General features: G+C 41.4%; 1 protein-coding gene across 11 annotated transcripts in view; it reads right to left on the reverse strand.

The window, feature by feature from the left end:
* Positions 1 to 18,433, reverse strand: part of dmd (dystrophin) — a 2,003,576-nt gene that overhangs the window by 1,134,714 nt on the left and 850,429 nt on the right. For all 11 annotated transcript variants that reach the window (XM_087992890.1, XM_087992895.1, XM_087992900.1 and 8 more), the window contains 2 exons: positions 4,913 to 5,036; positions 4,088 to 4,175 (listed from right to left, as the gene is read on the reverse strand). In XM_087992890.1, coding sequence (XP_087849016.1) covers positions 4,088 to 4,175; positions 4,913 to 5,036 — 212 coding nt within the window. The remainder of the gene's footprint in view (positions 1 to 4,087; positions 4,176 to 4,912; positions 5,037 to 18,433) is intronic.

Consider the following 18,433-nt stretch of genomic DNA (forward strand, 5'->3'; position numbering starts at 1 on the left):
TTATACAACTGTAACATGACCTGCCAACTCTTGTATCCAATATCCTGTCCGATGAAGGAAAGCATGCCATATGGCTTCTTGACCACTCTACTGACCTGAGTTGCCATCTTCAGAGAACAATGGACCTGAACACTCAGATCTCTCTGTATAGAAACTGTCCCCAGGACTTTTCCATTTACTGTTAGATCACTCTTAAATTGCATTGTTCCAAAATATGTCACCTTACATTTGTCCAGATTGAACGCCATCTGCCCAACTCTCCAATCTATCCATACTCTGCTGTAATGCCTGACAATCCCCTTCACTACCTGCTACTCCACCAATCTTAGTGTCACCTGCAAACCTGCTAATGAGGCAACCTACATCTTCCTCCAAATCATTTATGTATATCACAAACAACAGTGGTCCCATCACAAATCCCTGTGGAAAATCACTGGTCACAGGTCTCCATTTTGAGAAGCTCCCTTCCATTACTACTCTGCCTCCTGTTGCCCAACCAGTTCTCTGTCCATCTAGCTAGAACACTCTGGACCCCACGTGACTTCACTTTCTCCATCAGCCTACCATGAGGAACCTTATCAAACGCCATACTAAAGTCCACCTACATCCCTTCCCTCATCTATCAGCTTTGTCACCTCTTTAAAGAATTCTATTAGGTTTATAAGACATGACCTTCCCTGCACAAAACCATGCTGCTGACCACTAATAAGACAATTTTCTTCCAAATGGGAATAGATGTTCTCCCTCAGAATCTTTTCTAGCAGCTTCCCTACCACTGACATCAGGTTCACAGGTCTGTAATTACCTGGATCATCCCTGCTACCCTTCTTCAACAAGAGGACAACATGAGGAATTCTCTGGTCCTCTGGGATACATGTGATTCTGTGATTGGGCAGCCTTTGTTAAAAAAATCTGAGTGCTCTCAAAGCTCCACCAGCAACCACTTTAAGACCGTCAAGCTAGTCTACACTTGCAAGACATAACACAGATTCATATGCAGAGACCCATTCTCTGCAATCAAAAGGAATGTGTTCAGGCTTGAACCCTTTGTAAATTGCTCGAGAGGCTCCAGTTCTCTACTGCTTTCTCCATGGCAACATATCAACCAGAATTGCCTTGCCAACCAATCAGTACTTTCCTTGTGCATTATAAATCCTTGTAAATGTTTGAAATTGGCATTTGTTCTGATGAGTTCAAGACAAGAAGCTTTGGCAACATCTCTCTTTTCGGAAGTTATTAACAGGAGCGCTATTATAAACCTTAACCTGCACTTTCAGCTCTGAGGGAGATGTCGGTACGTGTCTTCAGTGTGTAAGAAATCAATTCTCAAAGGCAGGCGGAAATGTTCCCTCGACTGAGAGCTGCTCCTGAGGGATGTTCTCATCAGAGGCAATGCCTCTATTGGTATGAATGGCACTGTTTCTAGCGGATGACATTTAGCATAGCTTGGAAGGAGATGGCTGAGTTAGACAATGCAGTATTTCCATTTTAGCCTCAAGAAAAAAAACACACCAGATTTTTGCTTTAGTAACCCAGAGTTTCTTTATAGTGGTCAGCAGGATGTCTACATCCAACTTCTCCTCAAGTTGGCTACACGTTCATTGAGGACAATTTGTCTTTCAGCAAACCTTGGCTCTCTGATATTAGCTCAACATCACCTGCATCCATGAATAATTTAGTTCATCATCCCTGGAACCTTTTCACTGTTGGTTATATGGTCAATTAAATAACCCAATACTTTTTTTTAAACATGATCATTTATGCAGCTCTGCAGATTTATTTTCATCTGAGATTTCAGAAGAGTGAAATCCCTACAAGAAGCTAAAAATTGGAACTGATCACAATGTCCTGCATTCAATACAAAATTTCACATATTGATGAAGAACTAATCCTGGATAAATACTGACAATGCTTCTCGTAGAAGAGGAATGTGGTGTTGATGAATCTGAATCTGCAAGGTAGTCATCATAAGATCTTTAGAAATAGGAGGAGTAGACCAGTTAAACCATCAAGCTTGCTCTGCCATTCAGTAAGCTCATGGTTCATCTGATTGAGGCTTTTACTTTACTTTCCTTCCTATCCCACAAAACCCTGGTCTCCCTTTTCGATCAAGAATCCATGTAACTCACGCCAATATATATTCCACGACCCAGCTTTCACTGCCCCTTTGTGGCAGGGAAATCCACAGATTAAAGACTCTCAGAAGAGAAATTCCTCATGGGATGCCCTTACTTGGACTTGTGCCCCTCAGTACGAGATGCCTACATGGAGTAAAATATCCTCTCTGGAATGTAAGATGAACAAATACTTAGCACAATTGTGCATGGCATTCGTAAGGCCACAGATGGATTACTGGACACAACTTTTGTTTACAAGTAAAAAAACACATACATGCCTTAGCTGGAGTGTAACAAAATTCACTAGACAGGTTTTTGGGATAATGGGACAAATTGTATCAGCAGATAGTAAGTAGACTAGGCCATACATTTGCTCTAGATTAGAAGAATAAGAGGTCATCTACTTCAAATACATACAATTTTTAAAAGATGTGACAAGTTTGATATTGTAAAACACATAGGAACAGAATAAAGGTCAGCCGTTAAGGGCCAAGATGAGAAATTTCTCCATTCAAAATGCTGTACTCTGGTGGTTCATCAGGCATAGAGTATATTTAGGATTTATTTTGGTACTGAAGGCAATTAAGACATTTGGATACAGTATAGTAAAGTGGAGCTGTGATAAAAACTATAGATCAACTATAATTCTGTTGAATGTTTGAGGACCCAAGTGGCCTACTCGAGCTCTTACATCTTGGGCTCTTGTAACCTCTGCAAATGCAATAATGTAGCTCCCTACATCTGAGTTTGACATTGGATAAAATCCTAAATAAAGAATAAAGGACTCTAAACCAACTCTTGGCAACGTCAACATAACCCATTTCCCAGCCCGAAACATCCACGAAACAACATCTTCAGCTCCTGTAACTTAGCTAATTCCATAGCCACACTGCCGTTTCCCTGAAACACAATCGGTTTCCACCATTCCAACAAGCCTCCTACAATATAACTCTCTAAAATGCCTTCCAAAAGTCCATAAAATTTAAACACATATTTTAATCAACTTTCTCTGTTTCCCAACAAGGAATTCAATCAAGCAGCCAGACACAATTTGCTTTTAACGAGACATGCCATCTCTCCTAGATTAATCTTTGTCTTTCCAAATGACTTGTACATTTCCTATTAAGTTTCAGTATATTTTATACGTAACACATCAAGAGTTTATGAATAAGTAACGTCGAACATACTCGAGAATACGTAAGATGATATGAATTAGGGACTGGGGGTAGGTCAAGGCTGTTCCCCATTCAACAAGATAATTATTAAACCTCTACCACAGCTCAATCTCCCTGCATGACTATCCGCCAATACTTCTTTATTTTAAGATTGTAATTTTTTTCACTATTTCAAATTACAAATTCTATCAGTGTATGTAACATGCCAGACAGTAACACACAGAAAGCACCCAGATGTGAGCCATGTGACCTGATATACACTGATACTCTCTCATTTGAATAGTTAAGCAAATCCCAAACCATTGCTTTTCCATACAATTCAGGAGAATGTTGTTAACAATCTGGTGTGCCCATAAAAAGTTAGGTAAGCAGGACAAAGACATTGAGTTTACTTTCCTGAACCTTCAATGTTTCCACAGATCTTCCAACAAAATGACAGGGGAAGATAGTTAGAAACTCTTTGGAAATTCTGTTGCATTTTATCAATGCATCCACTTCTAGCAATGATTGAACAGACAGCAGAATCACTTCATCTAAGGTGAAATATAATAAAACCAAGTCTTGCTTTTTGACAACATAATTTACAGTGTGTTAAAGTTTATGATTTGTCAGTTCACTTGCAATTAGTTGCTTAATATATGCATCAAACTTGAACGAGTACTACTCTAAATGTATGCTGTGAAGTTTGTTTGCTCTCAGATTGGTATGTGCTAATATCTCCTGTGTGATAAGTATGAATGTGTGTGAAGCATAAATCCCTAAGAAGATTATCTGAATCAATTTGCATCTAATTACCATGCACCATCTGTTCCACCAGTGCTTGAGCTGATCTGCTGGCATCTTGCAGTTTTCTGTACTTTTCAGGTTTCTCCTTCTCGATAGCCTACAAGATAAGAAAATTAGCGTACTTGTCACACATTTTGAGGGGCAAAAGAAAAATGACATTCCCCCAAATGAGCGCAACAGGTTATCCTTTGGCTGAATTAATTTGAAACTAAACAATTCCTTTTTGTCATGTGTTGAACATGTAATTTCAGGATATGCAACACATCATGACTGATCAGCACGTATTACCAATACCTTAACTTATTTAATGTACAATATCAGCTTCTGAAACAAGGTTAGATTTACGCTGACACAGCACTCCTGGATAAGTTAATGGAGTGTGGCAGGCTGACGGAAACTAATGCATGCTTTCATTACTCTCCGAATCTAAACTTCAAACAAGCATGTGTCAACTCAGCAAATAACAGTTTGCGTCCTGTTTTCCAATTTCCCATGAATAGTTCTTTTCTTTTTGTTGGCCGAACTCCATTGGAACTGAGCTGTAAATTACAATCATCATTCCCTGAACTAAACTTAACCTTAGATATGATGCACTGATTAACAGGCAAACATATTAAAAGCCAATATATAAATTCCAATACTGAGGTCCAATATTTGAACATAATGTGTAAATAAAGTATTTCACAAATCTCATGACTGTCAAAACTTTATCCCAGTGTTGGCAAAATTCCTTCAGCATCTGAGATATCTTATTACATTAACATTTATCATAAGATAGTGAATTGAATTGTACATTTTACTTATTATCTTTTAAATACTGAACACTTGACATACATTAACTTTTTCCTGAAGATCAGAGATACTTCCTTCTTTCCGATAGATTGCAAACTCTGGACTTTGAAGGATAGCTTCTGATCGAGTCATCCAGCTGTGTAGCTCTGTTGTATCAACATCAAACCTGCAGAAAGAACAACCAATCATCAACAAAAGCTTGCCATCACTTCTTCACATTTCAATTAAGAATACAGAAGGCTGAATATTATGGGACATCCACAAATGGAAAAATAAGGTGGATCTATAATCTAGGATGCCATGCCATCGGCAATCATGTCCTCTTCTAGCCCACCTAGTACAATGTTTTATCAACAAAATGGGATATGTTAGGTGGACAGCCTGCCCATGCTGAATTGAGGCCCTGAAGTGATCAATTAAGGACCAAAGGACCTTACAATACTCTTCTGCAATTCAACAAGGGAGGCCTGGTCCCAATATGTAGCCCAGTACATTCAGACTGAGGAGTTGCTGGTCAGTGAAAGGGGATGGGGTTCCACCTTCCTAGCCCCACTATGCTGCACAGTCTGTCCCCACACCACCACTGTGCCCAAAATGTATATGTTGAATCAGTGGATAAAGGCATTCTTATTTCCAGTCAGGAAGGACAACCCATGAAACGTTGATGACCTTGGTTTGATGGGGTCTGGGATTCTTGCTGCAAAAAATCTGCTTAACATCATAACACTGGAAATAACATGATAATATTGCTATAGTCGCATTGTATCAATGTATACAGTGGATAAAGGTCAGTATTACCTCATTTCTGATGAGGCATATTAGATGCAACACCTTAACTCTGTTTCTCCTCCACAGATGCTGTCTGACCTGCCGAGTTTCTATAGTATTTTGTTTTTCTTTTCAAATTTCAGATGTCCATCATCCACAGCACTTTGCTTTTATCGCAGTATTATATTTCTTTATATCCATACATATTTTTGTGCTATTAAACTCAGGGGAGCCAAATTGATGTTGTTTCGAGGGGATAACAATGGATGCAGGGCTGTCTTCTAAGAAAGAATGTATGGCAATTCAAGTGCTGCCTGCTCATTTAAGTGATTGTAGCATGTCACCTGACACAAAGATTTTCTAAAAAGGGAAGTCACATTTAACTGACTTGGAAGTTTTTGAAGAGGTAACAGAAAGGCTAAATAAGGGCAACATATCTGATGTGGTACGTATGGACTTTCAGAAGGCATTTGATACACTGTCACAAAACAGACTTGAGCAAAGTTCCGTGTCATGGAATAAAAGGGTTAGCAACAAAATGGATACAAAATTGGCTGAGTGATAGGGGACATATAATAATGGTCAATGGATTTTTTTAAGGCAGGAGGGAGGGGTTGTGATGGAGTTTCTTGCAGTTAGAATTGAGACCCTTGCTTTTCTTGATATTTGTTAGTAATGTAGATTTTGGGATGCAGGGACAATTTCAAAGCTTCAAGATGACACAAAATATGGAAGAATTGTAAACTGTCAGATGAACAATATAGAAATCCAGAAGGAGACTGACAATTTGGTGGAATGCGCAGATAGGTGGTGGATGAGTCTTAATACAGAGAATTATGATGCATTTTGGTAGGAAGAACATTGAAAGACAATATAAAATAGGAGTACAATTCTAAGCTGTGGGAAAGGGGTGGGTGTTCAGGAGCAGAGAGAACTGAGAGTGAATGAGCACAGAGCATTGAAAGAGGCAGGACAGGTGAACAGAGCAGTAAGCATGCACGCAGTATCCTCAGTTTTATTAATATGGACAATCGTGTGCATGTGTAAGGACATAATGTTGAAGTTGTATAAGGCACTTGCTCACCCACAGCTGGAGTATTGTGTACAGTTCTGGGCAGTATGTTATAGGAGCGATGTGACGGCATTGGAAACAGTGCAGAAGTGGTTTGCAAGAATGGTTCCAGGGATAAGGAACTTCAGTTATGCGGACAGACTGAAGAAGTTGGGACTGTTCTCCTCGAGAGGGGAAGGCTAAGATGAGAACTGTCAGGGATTTTCAAAATCATGCACAGGCTGGGTAGAATAGATAAAAGGAACAAGGATGAGATGGCATAGATTTTAAATGATCCGCAGAAGAAACAAAGGTGAAGTGAATAAAAACGTTTTCACTCAGAATAGTTAGGGAATGGAATGTTCTACCGAGAAGTGTGTTGGAGACAATTTCAGTTGAAACATTGAAAAGGACAGTGTACATTATATTTATCCAAATAATCATCCAAACTTATGGGAAAAAAGGCAGGAAATTAGTTATAATGGTCAATCAATGAGCTGGTGCAGATATGCTGGGTGAATGCCCCCCACGGTTTGAAACAATGCTATGATTCTGTGGCATTGGTTGCCTACTCAGTTGTTCGTCACACAATCGGGAAGACAATGGCACAATAGTCATGTTACTACTTTGGCAATCCAGAACCTCAAACTGGGGATATACATTCATATCTCATCATAGCAGATGGTGAAATTTGAATTCAATAAAAATTTTGAACTAAAAGGTTCAGGTAATTAAAAAATAAAATCTGGCTTGTTAATGGCCTTAGGGAGGGCAATCTGCCATCCTTACCTGCAACTAACTCCATACCCACAGCAATGTGCTTTATTCTATCTGTACTGTGAAATGGCCCTCAAAAGCCACCCAGATCGAGGGGCAATTAGGAATGGGCGGAACATGAGGCCCAAGCACATTCCACATACAATTGTTTTAAAATCTGCCAACATTGGACATCCACATGAGCAACAACTTATCGATTCCCACATTTCCTGACAACAGATCTGCTCAGAACTCCAGGGTTAAGCCAGTGGAAGCACTGATTTGGCACCTCTGCAGTCTATTTATTCAGATTGCATGGGGCAACATGGCTCCCATTGTACACACATTGGCCAGATTGTATAAATTGTGTAGTGGTGTCATTACACAGCGTTTACATTTATCACCCAGTTTGTTATGGTGGTTTAAACACAGATGGCAGAGTGGACTGCTGCATGATGTCTGCTGAGATACCAGGCAGTGAATTGCATAACATGCCGCGAATGGTCATGCATCAACTGGACATTGACGGAATTAAGTCCCTTCTGGTTGCTGTACATCTCAGAGTTGACATGCAATACTGAAAAGATGATTGATGTTTTGTGGAAAACAATCAGCATCATGGGAAAACCTGTAATCCTCATGCCATCGATGATGCGTTTCAGTAGCACTGGAAGAAAGTAAACCATGCTATCTAACCTCATGATCAACCTGTCCATATGCAATTTCGATGCACTTTTTTGCATACACAGTACCATCTTATGGAAGATGGTATTCAGTGAGGCTTGCATGAGAAGTTATGATTTGGAGATGTCTGTGTTGGACCGGGGTGTACAAAGTTAAAAATCACACAACACCACGTTATAGTCCAATAGGTTTACTTGGAAGCACTAGATTTCGGAGTGCCGCTCCTTCATCAGGTGATTGTGAAGGGCACAACGGTAAAACACAGAATTTATAGCAAAGGTTTACAGTGTGATGTAACTGAAACTATACATTGAAAAATACCTTGATTATTTGTTAAGTCTCTCATCTGTTAGAATGACCATGTTAGTTTCACGTCTTTCATATGTAAATCACAAAACGTTTTTTAAAAGTTACATTCTCAGTTAACTGTAACAATTGGTGTCAGTGCAGATAAGATGTTGAGATGTTGAAGGTGTTAGCCCCCTGTGTTCTCTGTCTTATCAGGGACAGTCAACATAGCTTTATGCAGGGTGGTCTTGTCTCCCAAACTTGAAACATGGTGAGTTGGTAAGCTGGACACAAAATTGTCACATGAGACAGAGGGTAGTTGTCGAGGGGTACTTTTCTGACCAGTGTTGTTCCATGAGAGTCATTGCTGGGACCTCTGTTGTTTGTAATTTCTATAAATGATTTGGGTAAAAGTGTAGGTGGCCTGATTAGTAAGTTTGCAAATGGCATGGAAATTGGTGCAGTTGTGGATAGTGAGCAAGGTTGTCAAATGATACAGCAGGATATAAATCAGTTGGAAACCTGGGTGGAAAAGTGGTAGATGGAGTTTAATCCAGACAAGTGTGAAGTGATGCATTTTGGGAGGTCAAATGCAGAAAGTAAGTACACAGTAAATGCCAAGACCCTGAGGAGCATTGACCTACAGAAAGATCTTAGATACAAGTCCACAGCTCCTTGACAGTAGCAATACAAGAAAATAAGGTGATGAGAAGACATTTGGTACGCTTGCCTTCGTCGGTCAGGACATTGAGTATGAAAGTTGGCAAGTCACATTGCAACTGTATAAAACATTAATTAGGCCATAATTGGAGTTTGCAGTTATGCACCCCACACTCTCACAAAGATGTGGAGGTTTTGGAGAGGGTGTAAAAGAAGTTTACCAGGCTGTTGTCTGGATTGGAGTGAGTTAGCTGTAAGAAGAGGTTGGACAAACTTGGATTGCTTTTGGCAAGTGTTGGAGGCTGAGGAATGACCAGAGAGATGTACAAAAAGACTGAGAGGAATGGATAGGGTGAGTAGTCAAGAGTTTGTTTCCCAGGGTGGAAATGTCAAATTCCAGGGGGGGGGGGGGGCACATGTTTAAAGTGGGAGGGGAAAGTTTAAAGGATATACACAAGGCCTGCTTTTCGTGCAGAGAGTGGTAGGCACCAGGAATGTGCTCCCAGGGGAGGTGGTAGAAGCAGATATGATAACAACATTTAAGAGGCATTAAGACAGGGAACAGAGGGGCATGGACCAGGTTGAGGCAGATGGGATTAATGGTGTCATGGTCAGGATAGACATGGGCTAACTGTTCTATATTCTATAATGTGAAGAAAAGCTAACTTACCTTTTTGGGTCAGTGCTGTTGAATGCTTTTATGTGGTGTCACAGTGGATTCTAAGAATGGCAATTCTCAGCAAGCCCCAGTACTCATTGTCTATGCAGAGCAGCACAATGTGCTGTGTACGCTCTATCTAACTTTTCCTCCTAGCGTAACATCAGACAGTGAGCAGGGCTAATCTAACAGTAGCTTGCCTGTAATGACTGGTGCAAAAAAGGAAATCACAGGATCAGGGAAACGCATCAAAGGGAACCAATGGAACACAGTGAGTTAATTAGAAGTAATCAAATCAGAAGGTTGCCAAAGTCAGTCTGGTAGTCAGTCAAGGCAAGGACTGATTAGGGACAGTCAACATGGCTTTGTGCATGGGAAATCATGTCTCACAAACTTGATTGAATTTTTTGAGGAAGTTGCAAAGAAGATTGATGAGGGCAGAGTGGTAGATGTGATCTATATGGACTTCAGTAAGGTGAACGACAAGGTTCCTCATGGGAGACAGGTTAGCAAGGTTAGGTCTCATGGAAAACAGGGAGAACTAGCCACTTGGATACAAAACTGGCTGAAAGGTAGAAGATAGAGGGTGGTGGTGGAGGGTTGCTTTTCAGACTGGAGGCCTGTGACCAGTGGATTGCCAAAAGGATCGGTGCTGGGCCCTCTACTTTTTGTCATTTACATAAATGATTTGGATGCGAGCATAAGAGGTACAGTTAGTAAGTTTGCAGATGACACCAAAATTGGAGGTGCAGTGGACAGCGAAGAGGGTTACCTCAGATTACAACAGGATCAGGACCAGATGGGCCAATGGGCTGAGAAGTGGCAGATGGAGTTTAATTCAGATAAATGTGAGGTGCTGCATTTTGGGAAAGCAAATCTTAGGAGAACTTATACACTTAATGTAAGGTCCAAGGAAGTTGCTGAACAAAGAGACCTTGGAGTGCAGGTTCATAGCTCCTTGAAAGTGGAGTTGCAGGTAGATAGGTTAGTGAAGAAGGTGTTTAGTATGCTTTCTTTTATTGGTCAGAGTATTGAGTACAGGAGTTGGGAGGTCATGTTGCGGCTGTACAGGATATTGGTTAGGCCACTGTTGGAACATTGCATGCAATTCTGGTCTCCTTCCTATCGGAAAGATGTTGTGAAACTTGCAAGGGTTCAGAAAAGATTTACAAGGATGTTGCCAGGGTTGGAGGATTTGAGCTATTGGGGGAGGCTGAACAGGCTGGGGCTGTTTTCCCTGGAGCGATGGAGGCTGAGGGGTGACCTTATAGAGGTTTACAAAATTATGAGGGGCATGGATGGAGTAAATAGGCCTGATGAAGGGCTTTTGCCCGAAACGTCGATTTTACTGCTCCTCGAATGCTGCCTGAACTGCTGTGCTTTGCCGGCACCATTCTAATCTGCACTCTGGTTTCCAGCATCTGCAGTAATTGTTTTTACCTAAATAGGCAAAGTCTTTTCCCTGGGGTCGGGGAGTCCAGAACTAGAGGGCATAGGTTTAGGGTGAGAGGGGAAAGATATAAAAGAGACCTACGGGGCAACTTTTTCACACAGAGGGTGGTACATGAATGGAATGAGCTGCCAGAGGAAGAGGTGGAGGCTGGTACAATTGCAACATTTAAGAGGCATTTGGATGGGTATATGAATAGGAAGGGTTTGGAGGGATATAGGCCAGGTGCTGGCAAGTGGAACTGGATTGGGTTGGGATACCTGGTCAGCATTGATGTGTTGGACCGAAGAGTGAAGAGATTAAACTTCCCTGATGTGAGCATTTTTTTTTGAGGGAGTTCTGATGCTCGAACGTTAAATGAAAGGAATTGGAATCCCTTGTGCAGGGCACAAAGTTTTAATGACATTTGGTGACCCACAGCATCATTGGGGTGGTAGGTGACTCCTCACCTACCACCCCACCAATCTCCATGTACAGCGCATCATCCGCCGTCACTTCCGCCACCTCCAAACAGACCCCAGCACCAAGGATATATTTCCCTCCCCTCCCCTATCAGCTTTCCGTAGAGACCACTCCCTCCGCGACTCCCTTGTCAGATCCACACCCCCCACCGACCCAACCTCCACTCCCGGCACCTTCCCTTGCAACCGCAGGAGGTGCAACACTTGCGCCCACACCTCCCCCCTCACGTCTCTCCAAGGCCCCAAAGGAAACTTCCATATCCGCCACAGATTCACCTGCACCTCCACCCACATCATCTACTGCATCCGCTGCAGCCGGTGTGGCCTCCTCTAAATTGGGGAGACAGGCCGCCTACTTGCGGAGCGATTCAGAGAGCACCTCTGGGCCACCCGGACGAACCAACCCAACCACCCTGTAGCACAGCATTTCAACTCCCCCTCCCACTCCACCGAGGATATGCAGGTCATTGGACTCATCCACCGCCAAACCACAACAACCCGACGGTCGGAGGAGGAGCGTCTTATCTTCCGACTGGGAACCCACCAACCACAGGGGATGAACTTGGACTTCACCAGTTTCTTCATCCCCCCTCCCCCCACCTTGTCTCAGCCGAATCCCTCCAGCCCGGCACCGCCTTCCTGACCTGCAGTCTTCTTCTTGACCTCTCCGCCTCCATCCTACTCCGACCTATCACCCTCACCTTGACCTCTTTCCACCTATCACATTTCCAACGCCCCTCCTCCAAGTCCCTCCTCCCTACCTTTTATCTTCTCCTGCTGAACACTCTCTGCTCATTCCTGAAGAAGGGCCTGTGCCCGAAACGTCGAATCTCCTGTTCCCTGGATGCTGCCTGACCTGCTGTGCTGTTCCAGCAATAAAGTTTCAACTTTGATCTCCAGCATCTGCAGACCTCACTTTCTCCTCCACAGCATCATTCACACTTGGGTAGATTGCAGAAAAACCTACGGATCTGCCTTGGCCACAGCTGCTATTCAAGTGCAGCAACATTTGTTCAGTCACAGTTTGCCTATAGATTCAGGTTTATCTCCGGTTAATTCTTGACAGTAGAGTACAAGATAAATATTATGGGTAGTTTATTTACCTGATATTGTAATGTAAACTTTGACAGTTTACAAACTATGGAATCTTACAGCTTTACTTTCTTAGGATTCCAAACTTCGTTGCAGCACAAATTTAATGCTTTCGTCCGAATAAAAATTCCGAAAATCCTTGAAAAGGCTCAAAGAGAATGCACCCCATTTCCATCCAGCAAACGATGATTAAATATGGGGGGGAATGTCTCAGAAGTATTCTTGTCAATGTTCCTTTCAGAATCACCTTACTTGATTTGAAGCTGCAGGTTATCAACATGATGAACACACTTCATTATTCAGGACCCTGTGAAAATGTTGAACTGCTAACTGTAGCCATTTTCCCTTCAAAAAAAAAATCCACACTCTTCAAATGATTTTTGTGGGAGCAAAATAATTGGCCTCCTTTTTTAAAATGCTACTGTCAATACTTTAAAACTTGAAAATTACAGAAGCACACCTCAATATTTCCAGCAAATATTTTCTTAAGAAAGAAAGGGGGGGGGGGGGGGGGTGGGGAGAAATCAGTTTGAGGTGAGGAATATCCACCAGACAGATTGTGGGGACAGAACAGGCAACTGAAGTATGACCATTAAATGAAACTGATATTCAATCTTGAAACTGTGTGAAACGAATGAGGTAAGTAGATTTGGGAATGTGCAAAAGCGCTAAATGATGAATTGTAATGATCTTGGAGGGTTGGAGGAGATTACAGAGATAGGGAGGGATCTGGAAATATGGTTGAAACTTTTGAATTTGCAGCATTGCTTAGCCCCAGAGCCAACTGAGATCAGAATGTATAGGGATGATGGTTGATTGTAACTAGCTGAGAATTAAGAAATAGATAAAAGAGATGAAGTAAGTTTATCAAGATTGGAAGCAACTTTCCCTCTCATCTTTATCTTGCTGTTTATGGATATCCAAGGGTATGCATGACACAGACTTCAGGCAATGGAAACTAATATGTCAGCATGCCAATTGGCATGTTGGAATGTCCCAGCAGCTTCTCTGTCATGTGAGACAGAAGTCTTGGTGATGGCTTAAATATATGGTTGGAAGCATATTTTGCTATCAATTATAACACCAAAGTAGTGGATGCCTCTGACAATTGTCAGAAAAAGAGGAGTGACAAAAAAAAGTTTTCAATTCTCTGCATTTAGTTGGATACAGTTTCTGTTCATTCACAGTGCTATAAATTACAGAGTGAAAAAAATAGTCAGACATAACAGTGAGGTGGAGCTGGGTATTGGCAATATGTGTGTGTTTCTGCATCATTTCACAAGGTGCAGAGAGGATAAGAAAAAAAAAGTCTTTATTGAATTTAAATCAAGATGTAGATGTTCATTCCCTGTAAAATTTTGGGAATGCTTATCTTTCTCAATTATGACCTCCTCCGACAATCTAACCACTCATTTAAAACCCAAGTTCAATCTCATCTCGTCCCTACTTCATGATTTACTTCATTTCCTCTTTCAGCTTTGCGAGTTCTCTACATTAGAGAGTTAGGTCCCTCACCTTATGATCTCAATTAGAATAAGTACTGTTCAAATGGAAAAGGGAGTAATTAAATAACACCTTTAATTTAATTGGAAATGATAATCATCAACTTTGACACACCTTTGGTTTTCTTCTCATTTTTCTTCAAATATTTAGTGCCAATGGCATCGTAAAGAAAACTAAAAATACAAGGAGGATCTAAATGATTCAAAACTGAACTCCTGCACCTTGGAGTTAATCAGTCCCTTTGTTAGCTGTTGTTCATCTACCTTTCTCATGCAGCTGGATCATTTAGGCCAGTATCCACAATAATTTAATCAGGAATAATCAAAACTCTACATTTTAAATAAACAGAAAAGGAACAAAATCCAATAAGCACTTAAATTCACTCATAATTCTCTGCAGCAGATGTTGGAACTTGATGTTGAAAATTTTGGAATTTTTCCAGAATACTTGGTGAAGAGTAAATGGCAGAAAATTAGATCAGATTGGGATCTTGATCTGATCCAGCCTGATGGGGAAGTAAAGGGCTGACATAATTCATAGCATTCACTTGTGTTTCTCTCTTTCTAAATGTTATATGTACATATGGGACAAAAGTGATTGGAAAGGGACAAGATGTATCTGAAGGAAAGGACACAAAATTGAACAATTGGCAACACACTCACACACACTCTACTGAAGCTGCTGATGCAGTGAGGCCATTAACAAACATCATCTTTGTCAAAATTGGTGGTACATTGAGAAAAATCCACAACTGTCCAGCACGCAATCACAGAGATGATAGTATCTCTCCAGGATCCATTTGTCTTATTATGTGCACTTTTAGCCACCTCCAAGAAAGGCAAAATTGCACTCAGTAAGTGTGGCAGCATTGTTAAATACTAAACACCCTGATTCAATGCACAGAATTAAACTGCAGTTTCCTCAATAATGCTCTTGGCTTGTTATTAAGACAAATTTATCAACACTTTCAATATTTAATAGTATGCAGTATGAAGCAGTTCACCTCATTGAAGAACCAGCAAATTGTGCAGCTCAGAAGGAACTTGACCAAACATGGGAGCTGTCCACTTGAATTTTGCATCTCAGCTCATTATCCCGTAAAGCAATGCCTTTCCTATTCATGCCCACAGTAGGTGCTGGCTCTCAACATTCAGGGTGAATAATTTTCTCCTTACTTCCCCACTTGTTCATTTTGTCGATTATTTAAAACCTGTGCATACTCTCATTACAATCCCACTTGCCAAAGGTATTTTCTCCATACTTCTATTATCAAAGCCCCACTTAAATTTTAATACTTCTATGAGGTCTCCCCTCATCATCTCTGCTTTACTGAGAACAATCACAACTTTTGAACTCAGTCCACACTATTGGAAGTCTTCCAACTTTGGATAGCTTGCTGATAAACCTTCTCTGATCTCACTCCAGGTCATTGACAGCAACCTGAATTGTCATGCTCAAAACTGTACATTACTTTCCAATGTAATCAGAGACTTAGAGGTTCAGCATAACTTCATTGCTTTTCTAGTCACTGCCCCTTAACAGAGCTAAATATTCTGCATAAAATGACTGTTCGTCATTTTTATAAGCGACCTGGATGAGGGCGTAGAAGGGTGGGTTAGTAAATTTGCAGACGACTCTAAAGTCGGTGGAGTTGTGGATAATGACAAAGGATGTTATAGGTTACAGAGAGACATAGACAAGCTGCAGAGCTGGGCTGAGAGGTGGAAAATGGAGTTTAATGCGGACAAGTGTGAGGTGATTCACTTTGGTCGGAGTAACCAGTATGCAAAGTACTGGGCTAATGTTAAGATTCTCGGGAGTGTAGATGAGCAGAGAGATCTCGATGTCCAGGTGCACAGATCCTTGAAAGTTGCCAACTAGGTTGACAGGGTTGTTAAGAGAGCATTCAGTATTTTAGCTTTTATTAATAGAGGGATCGAGTTCCAGAACCATGAGGTTATGCTACAGCTGTACAAAACTCTAGTGTGGCCGCACTTGAAGTATTGTGTACAGTTCTGGTCACCGCATTATAAGAAGGATGTGAAAGCTTTGGAAAGGGTGCAGAGGAGATTTACTAGGATGTTGCCTGGTATGGAGGGAAGTTCTTACGAGGAAAGGCTGAGGGACTTGAGGCTTTTTTTGTTAGAGAGAAGAAGGTTGAGAGGTGACTTAATAGAGACATATAAGATAATCAAAGGGTTAGATAGGGTGAACAGGGAGAGCCTTTTTCCAAGAATGGTGACAGCGAGCATGAGGGGGCATAGCTTTAAATTGAGGAGTGATAGATAAAGGACAGATGTCAGAGGTAGTTCCCTTACTCAGAGAGTAGTAAGGGTATGGAATGCTTTGCCTGCAACGGTAGTAGATTCGCCAAATTTAAGTACATTTAAGTCGTCATTGCACAAGCATATGGACGTACATGGAATAGTGTAGGTTAGATGGGCTTCAGATTGGTATGACAGGTCGGCGCAACATCGAGGGCCAAAGGGCCTGTACAGCGCTGTAATATTCTATGTTCTATACTTTCTTATCTGCCTTCTCAACTTCCACAAGAAACATTTCAATATCTGTGAATATGTATGCTAAGTTCATCCATTCCTTGACCCCTACAAGATATTTACATTAAAAATTACTCTTAATGTTGTTTCTCCCATAGTGCATCACTTCACATTGTTTGGTCAAAAATATTGCATTTGCCATGCGTCTGTCCATTATGTTATTAGGCTACAATTTCCATAAATCTGCAACTATTTGCTATTTATTATGCTGTCTAAATCTATATCATCCACAAACTTTGAATTGTACTCCTTTACAAATAGGGATTTTGGTTGGGATCCAGACTTCAGTGTGAAATAAGGTCCTAGTACCAGACTGTGTTGAGAACAATCACTGGCAGTGACTTCCTCTGAATTGGCTAACCAATGGACACTCAGAGCTGGAAAGCCATTAGGAGAGCCTCCACTACAGAAGGAGCTGTAACATATCATAGTGAATAGGGGAGAGAGAACACATCTTCATCTTAAGGCACTCACTCAACATGTTTATAAAAAAAAAGGCATTAAAAATAGTCACAGAACAGAGCAGCTGGAGTCAAGGGCCTTAAAGCTTGCATGGAGTCAAATATCAGTTGGTCCCCAATAATTGGTCTTAATTGGTAATAACCTTGTCTTTATTGACTATCCACCATTTGTGGGTTTGGAGGCATCAGCTCTGAAAAGGCATCACCAAGAGTAAAAACACAAGTTGCTGGAAAAACGCAGTTACACTGGCAGCAACTGAGGAGAGAAAGCAGAGTCAATGTTTCAGGGCCAGTGATCCTTCTTCAGAATCGAGTCTAATGTTTGGGGCACTGAGTGTGATTAAATTCAATCAAAATTGTGGAATGCAAAGCTGGTCTCTGTGATAGTGACCATGGTCAATTTCTGGTAAAGTGCAGCCCAAGTTTTAATTGTGGCAAGTATCATGGAGGGGTTTCTCCAAGTTAGATTTTACATTCTATTTTCTTAAGCTGTGTACCAAACCTCTATGGTGCCCCACTCATCCTATATTCCTTCTCACCAGAGACAGTGGTACTCACCACTGCTGGGATCGCCCAGGATTCCGATTTCTAAAGCCCACCAAGCACCAGGTAAAATGCTGCCAGCCAGGAGTTGCTATTTACCGAGCAAATTGTGGGGGAGAAACCCAAAAAAAAGACACACAGACGATTTGGCTAATGCCTCATTGTCAATACAAGTGCACATTTGCAAATCTACTGCCATTTTAGAACCGCACTACATAGGTCACCCGTAGCCTCATCCCATCTTAGATTCCTATTTAACGGAGTGTTACTCTTCCCCCTAATACCTACAATAGCATGTAGCATACAACTACCATGCCATTGTACTGCAAACCCCTCTTGTTGTGATGGTTGTGACTACTAGTGACACCCCTAATTCCACCACCACCCCCCACCCGACCTGTTATGTTGAGTTTCCTCCTTCAAGATTGTTGTCTCCTCTGCATCCTAGCTTCCTGCTTCCAATCCACAAATGACTGGTCAACTTCCCTGTTGAAGCACTGGTGCCTGTTAGCATTGAGCTGACCTACAGCACTGACCATGACCCATCCCTTTCAATGACTTGGACAGACAACCCTGACTAATGAAAGAACATGCCCTGACTGCCCTGTGTGCAGCTCCCTGACTGACACT

The sequence above is a fragment of the Chiloscyllium plagiosum genome, unplaced genomic scaffold (genome assembly GCF_037043375.1).
Source record: "Chiloscyllium plagiosum isolate Xiang-an unplaced genomic scaffold, Cpla_swu_hap1 HiC_scaffold_12, whole genome shotgun sequence".
NCBI classification, from domain to species: domain Eukaryota; kingdom Metazoa; phylum Chordata; class Chondrichthyes; order Orectolobiformes; family Hemiscylliidae; genus Chiloscyllium; species Chiloscyllium plagiosum.